This window comes from Lemur catta, chromosome 19 (genome assembly GCF_020740605.2).
Source record: "Lemur catta isolate mLemCat1 chromosome 19, mLemCat1.pri, whole genome shotgun sequence".
Taxonomy (NCBI): Eukaryota; Metazoa; Chordata; class Mammalia; order Primates; family Lemuridae; genus Lemur; species Lemur catta.
This window is the reverse complement of record NC_059146.1, coordinates 20,813,645-20,820,504: the sequence shown is the minus strand read 5'-3', so window position 1 is coordinate 20,820,504 and position 6,860 is coordinate 20,813,645. Positions and strand designations below refer to the sequence as shown.

Below are 6,860 nucleotides of genomic sequence, written 5' to 3'. Positions count from 1 at the left end.
ATTTGAACCCAGGTAATTGGGCTTCGGAAATCAGCATTCTTATTCACTCAACTCATATCAATTGAGCAGCTCCTGTGTGCCAGGCACTGTACCGGAAGCTTTTGCTTGTGTCTCTTCAAGAAACCCTTCCAGGAACTTTGAAAAGTGTTAAAGTTCTTGTTTACATTTGAAAGCCCCAAGTCTCAGAGGCGGATGACTTGGCCAATACGTCCTTTCACCAATAGCTCCTGTAACTCCATTGCATCTGGCAGGTGATCTTATGTCCCACTCCTAGGGCCAAGGCGGAATGATCACTCTTGGTGGTTTTCTGTCTTGTTTTCTCAGCAGATCTCAGCATCTTCCTCAACTCCATCTAAGATGGGATGGCAGGATGTTCGCCAATTTGGCCAGAAGCTGATGCGCAGGCGACCCCTGGAGCTAAGCACGGGGTCTGAGAATCGCTTGTCCCGTTGTCTGAACAGCCTGGACCTGGTGGCCCTGGGTGTGGGCAGCACCCTGGGAGCAGGTGTGTACGTCCTGGCTGGGGAAGTAGCCAAAGACAAAGCTGGACCATCCATCGTTATCTGCTTCTTGGTGGCCGCCCTGTCTTCCGTGCTGTCTGGACTCTGCTATGCCGAGTTTGGGGCCCGGGTGCCATGCTCTGGCTCTGCGTATCTCTACAGCTATGTCACAGTGGGCCAAGTATTAGCTTTTGTCACCGGCTGGAACCTCATACTCTCTTATGTCATTGGTGAGATGATGGGACAGGGATGGAGGAGTGGGAAAAATGAGGGACGTAGGGGTCAGAATGAGGGGGGATTTGGAGGAGCTGGAGTGGCTTTCACCCACATTTTGCAATCCACCATGGCGGGCAGTGGGGAATGGCAGGAGGAAGACCCCGGAATGTCATTCTCCTCAGCTCCATTCAGGTTCCCTTCAGTGACCGAACAACAAACCAAGAAGAAATGGAAAGTGTAGGACATGGGGAAGAGTTCTTGTAGATGTGGGGGAGACATGTTCCCCAAGCATGTTCCCCCACCACTGTGAAGCCTTCGCTTAGCTGTCACCTTTGTGAGATTTCCTCTGACCACTCGTTTGAAAAAAATTTCAACCCTCATCACCCAGCCCTCCTCATCACTCATCCCTATGTTCTTTTCTTGCATAGCATTTATCTCCTTCTGACATATTCAACAGATAACTTTTTTTTTTTTAAAAAAAAAAAAGGTAGTAAGGCAGACTTTATTCAAGGGAGGCCATGGCAACTGGGGTAGGGACCACTGCAGTGGGGGCTTGTGGCGGAGGAGAGAGGGTGGACTCAAGTTTCTATTTATTTATTTATAGTTTTGAGACAGAGTGTCCCTCTGTTTCCCAGGAGTGCCATGATGTCAGCCTAGCTCACAGCAACCTCAAACTCCTGGGCTCAAGGGATCTTCCTGCCTCAGCCTGCTGAGTAGGTGGGATCCAGGCGCACGTCATTGTGCCTGGATAATTTTTTCTATTTTTAGTAGAGATGGGGTCTCTCTCTCTTGCTCAGGCTGGTCTTGAACTCCTGACCTCGAGCGATCCTCCCGCCTCAGCCTCCCAGAGTGCTAGGATTGCAGGCGTGAGCCACCACGCCCGGCCTCTTTTTTCTTTTTCTTTATAAAATAATATATCCCATGGCACTTACTGGGGGTTTGATCGATGTTTATAAATGAATGTTCCTCCTTCTGTTGCCACAGGTGCCGCGAGCGTGGCCAGGGCCTGGAGCTTCTCCTTTGACAACCTGATTGGGAATCACATCTCCCGGGCCCTGCAGGGCGTCTTCTCACTGCCCGTGTCTCGTGTCCTGGCTGAGTATCCAGATTTCTTCGCGCTGAGCCTTGTGTTGCTCCTCATTGGTAAGGCTGGCGTCAAAGAAGGGACAAGCTGGGCATGGAGGAACGGGTGTGGAAAAGGCTTGGGGGAGGCAGACATGGGAGGGGGATTAGAAACCTAGAACTATGAGCTGCACTGTGAGGCACAGGAAGGCAAGACTCGGACCATTGTTCTCCGATCCCAGCACTATTAACATCCTGGGCCAGGTAATTCTTTGTCGTGCATTACAAGATGTAGAGCAGCATCTCCACCCACTAGACGCCAGGGTACCCTTCCCCAAACTGTGACAATCGGAATGTCCCCAAATACTGCCAGATGTCTCTTGGGAAAGAAAATCACTCCTAGCTGAGAGCCACTGACTTAGGCTGGCAAGTTTCTTCCTCTCTACTGAAACTACAGTTTGTATTAATATTTTAATTTTTTTTTTTCTCTAAGAGACAGAGTCTTACTCTGTTGCCCAGGCTGGAGTGCAGTGGGGTGATCACAGCTCACTGTAACCTTTAATTCCTGGGCTCAAGCGATCCTCCCGCCTCAGCCTCCTGAGCAGCTGGGACTACAGGTGCATGCCACCTCACCCGACTAAAATTGGCCATTTGAAAGTGTACAGTTCAGTGGCATTTAGTACATTCACAGGGGTGTGTACACCAAAAGATCTAGTTCCAAAACATTTTCCACATTTTCATCACCCTAAAAGGAAAGCCTGTGCCCTTTAAGCAGTCATTCCTCACTCCCCTTTGTCCCCTGGCAACCACTAATCTGCTTTCTGTCTCTTTGGGTCTATTTATTCTGGATATGTCATCTTTCCCACAGGTTTACTGGCTCTGGGAGCTCGGGAGTCGGCACTGGTTACCAAAATATTCACAGGTGTGAATCTTTTGGTTCTGAGCGGTATCACCCTCTCTGGCTTCATCAAGGGGGATTTGCACAACTGGCAGCTCACAGAACTGGACTACAAACTGGCCAAACCCGGATCTAATGGCACATACAGGTGAGGAGGTGACTGCACACTGGATGCATTCGGGCGCCGGGGAGTGCAGAGCGGGAATCTGGAGGGGAATAGGCGGAATCCGGGCGGAGGGACCCGGGTGATGGGCAGGCATGGGGCCCCGGACTCGTGGGCTGTACTGAGTCATCCAGTCGCAGTGGCTTGAATGTCCCTTAATGCTGTCCTTCTCATTCCTTCTCTCACCCTAGCTTGGGCCCTCTGGGCTCTGGAGGGTTTGTGCCTTTTGGCTTCCATGGGATTCTCCGTGGAGCAGCTACATGTTTCTTTGCATTTATTGGTTTTGATTCCATCGCCACCACAGGTAACATGGTCCTTCTGTCCCAACAGGGGATCAGCGGTTTGGGTGCAGTTTGGGCTGCCCTTGGGCATAGAGTTTTGGAGGTGTGGGAGGGAGGAGGGTTTTGCGCCTCCCCCTCAGTGTTTTCCTGACCCAGTGCGTGCACGTGTCCTGCAGGGGAGGAAGCCCGCCACCCTCAGCGTTCCATCCCCGTGGGCATCGTGGTCTCCCTCTTCATCTGCTTTCTGGCCTATTTTGGTGTCTCGGCGGCACTCACCCTCATGATGCCCTACTACCAGATACACAAGGACAGCCCTCTGCCGGAGGCCTTTATCTACGTCGGATGGGCCCCTGTAAAATATGCAGTGGCCGTTGGCACCCTCTGTGCCCTCTCATCCAGGTCAGTGCCAAATGCTTTCTCCCTGTCTACTGTCAGATTCTCAGGTATCCTGGCCCTTGGGATGGACAGATGACAGGGAGGAGACACTTTATCCCACGTGTAGGATTCCTGTGTCCCAACACATGTTCCCATGTTGTCCTCCAGCCTCCTGGGCGCCATGTTCCCCATGCCTCGAGTGATCTACGCCATGGCCGAGGACGGGCTCCTTTTCCGCATCCTTGCCCGGATCCACGCCCGCACGAGCACCCCGGTGGTGGCCACCATCGTTTCTGGGGTCATTGCAGGTGAAGAAACAAAATCCATCAAAATCCATGCCTTCCTTGATCCATTTCCTGAACTTGGATATTTCTACTGGTTTCTCATCCTCGCCCATTTCTGGTTTTTTTTTTTTTTTTGGCTTTCATCATTATTTTTAATTAACACAAATAATTGTACATATTTATGGGGTACAGTGATATTTTGATATATGTATGCAATATGTGATGATCAAACATTTATCTTGTTTACAACTAATTGATCACAACCAGTTACAGATTCTTTTGTTCCTTGTCCACTCCCACTGCTTCACTTGACCAGCCTTAAAAAAAAAAAAAAAATTATCCGCAGGGCGCGGTGGCTCACACCTGTAATCCTAGCACTCTGGGAGGCCGAGGCAGGTGGATAGCTCGAGGTCAGGAGTTCGAGACTGGCCTGAGCAAGAGCGAGACCCTGTCTCTACTAAAAATAGAAAGAAATTATCTGGCCAACTAAAAATATATATAGAAAAAATTAGCCTGGCATGGTGGCGCATGCCTGTAGTCCCAGCTACTCAGGAGGCTGAGGCAGGAGGATCACTTAAGCCCAGGAGTTTGAGGTTGCTGTGAGTTGGGCTGACGCCACGGCACTCACTCTAGCCTGGGCAACAGAGCGAGACTCTGTCTCAAAACAAAACAAAACAAAACAAAACTTTTGTGTTAGGAACCCTGAAAACTTTCTTGAGCTATTTGAAAATATACAAGTTACAGTCACCCTATAGTGCTGTAGAACACTGGAACTTATCCTTTTCTGTGGCCTCCTTGTAGCATCCATGGCATTCCTCTTTGAGCTCAGTGATCTTGTGGACCTCGCATCAATCGGGACCCTGCTTACTTACTCCTTGGTGGCCTTTTCTGTTCTTGTCCTCAGGTGAGACTCCACTGCACCTTGACAGGGGTCGTGGACTCATGAGGATGGATGAGGTGCCAATCCTCTTCTGCCTTTGTCCCGGCTCCTAAGTGTACTGCCACACTCAGGGTGGGGAATACAACAGTCCCCCGTTATACACAAGGGGACACATTCTAAGATCCCCAGCGGATGTCTGAAACCATGGGTCGTACCAGACCCTACATATACTATGTTTTTTTCCCCTCTGGTAACCTAGAGACCTACTAGATGACTAACATAATGGGAGAGTAGCATACATAGTGTGGATACGCCAGACCAAGGGACGATTCACGTCCTGGGCGGGTGGAGTGCAGGATGGCATGCGATTCCATCATGCTACTCAGAGAGGCACATGTTTATTTCTGGAATTTTCCATTTAATATTTTTAGGCCGAGGTTGACGTGGGTAACTGAAACCATGGAAAGCAAAACCGTGGATAAGGGAGGCCTACCATAGGTGTGTCAGGGCGTCTGATGTTAGATGAACAGGGGTGGGGCTTAATATTGCCTTAATATCTCTAATTCAGGTACCAGCCAGACCAGAATTTGCACAGGAGTGAGGAAATGGAGGTGGAAGAACTTGAGATGAAGCCTGTACCTGAAGCAAGGTCCCCAGAATCTGTTCCTGAAGCAGGAACCCCGAAGACTCTGAGGAGTCCATGTAACCCTGTCAACACCGTCCCCACCCCGAGATCAGGCTGGACCGTCTATGGATGTGCCTCACTGCTTGGTGAGCGGTGGGATTTCCCTTTGGGATATTGTGAAAGTAACAGCACGGGGTGGGAGTGCGTGTCTTTGGCAGCTGAGGAGGAGTCTTGAAGATACAGCGGACCTTCTCGAAATGGGCAGTCTTGGGGGTGGCCCGAAGTCTTATTTAATTTCTGGAGTTGGACCTGTTCTCCCTCAACTGCATCCTTTTTCAGTATTCCTGCTGACGATCCTGTGCCTGGTACTGGCCCACTGGCCGGGATGGCTCTTCTCCGGAGACCCAGTGTCTATGGCAGCGGCTGTGTTGCTGCTGGCGCTCATTGTGGGGACCACGTTCATCATTTGGAGACAGCCCCAGAGCAGCACTCCTCTGTACTTCAAGGTAGGTGACTTGTGTCCCCAAATACCTGCCCTGAGTGAATGACGTCTGCATGCCTTGAGGTCTAAACACTCTTTGCTGGACAGGGAAGAAAACTGGGAGTTGCTAAAAGCCATGGATCATTCACAGGTGACCCCCAACACCCCATACTCAGCACTTTACTGGTTGCATTTCTCAATACCCGTGTCTTCTTTTTTTTTTTTTTTTTCCTTCGAGACAGAGTCTCGCTCTTTTGCCCGGGCTAGAGTGCCATGGAGTCAGCCTAGCTCACAGCAACCTCAAACTCCTGGGCTCAGGCAATCCTCCTGCCTCAGCCTCCTGAGTAGCTGGGACTACAAGCATGTGCCACCATGCCTGGCTAATTTTTCCTATGTATTTTTAGTTGTCCAGATAATTTCTTTCTATTTTTTAGTAGAGACAGGGGTCTCACTCTTGCTCAGGCTGGTCTCGAAGTCCTGAGCTCAAAGGATCCACCCACCTCGGCCTCCCAGAGTGCTAGGATTACAGGCATGAGCCACCGCGCCCAGCCAATACCTGTCTTCTGCAACATCCCATGGGGTGGATACTCTGTGTGAACAGGCATTACACAACCTGAATAAGCTGGAGTCTTCCGTCCCACGTGGGCAGGCATCTCTTCCAGACTTCTGTGGTGTGCAGGGATTCACTTACTTTGCCCACAGGTCCCGGCTTTGCCTGTCCTCCCACTGTTGAGCATCTTCGTGAATGTCTACTTGATGATGCAGCTGACCATTGAGACATGGGCCCGATTTGGAGTCTGGATGGTGATTGGTGAGTGGATTTCTGGAAAAAAGAGGCCTCTTGGGTGACTGAGCCCAACACTCTTCCTGCCACCTTTCCCTGAAACTGTCTCAGAGACCCTAGGAAGAATCCCTGCTGGGATTTCTAAGTGGAAGGGCGACTACGTTTTCACTCAAGGCCTCATTTCCCTCCTAGGATTTGCTATATATTTTGGATATGGGATCCGACACAGCTTGGAGAAGACTGATCAACAGCCACCGGTCTCAAGCTTCCAAACCCTCAATGAGAACATCCATGGTGATGAAATAGTTTAA

The 6,860-nt window shown here is 50.4% G+C and overlaps 1 protein-coding gene across 1 annotated transcript; it reads left to right on the top strand.

The window, feature by feature from the left end:
* Positions 1-357: 357 nt before the first annotated feature.
* On the top strand, positions 358-6,860 carry LOC123624182 (cationic amino acid transporter 3-like). Its single transcript, XM_045531815.1, has 11 exons — positions 358-730; positions 1,701-1,859; positions 2,647-2,824; positions 3,031-3,143; positions 3,297-3,519; positions 3,664-3,803; positions 4,581-4,683; positions 5,228-5,430; positions 5,624-5,790; positions 6,468-6,576; positions 6,742-6,860. Exons 1-11 carry the CDS (start codon positions 358-360, stop codon positions 6,858-6,860), a joined length of 1,887 nt encoding a protein of 628 aa, XP_045387771.1.

Bases quoted from the DNA above. Each gene is read 5' to 3' on its own strand.
- LOC123624182 (XM_045531815.1), top strand. From the start codon at position 358: ATGGGATGGCAGGATGTTCGCCAATTTGGCCAGAAGCTGATGCGCAGG. The intron at 731-1,700 runs GTGAGATGATGG...CTGTTGCCACAG, and splicing joins CATACTCTCTTATGTCATTG to GTGCCGCGAGCGTGGCCAGG. The intron at 5,791-6,467 runs GTAGGTGACTTG...CTTTGCCCACAG, and splicing joins GCACTCCTCTGTACTTCAAG to GTCCCGGCTTTGCCTGTCCT.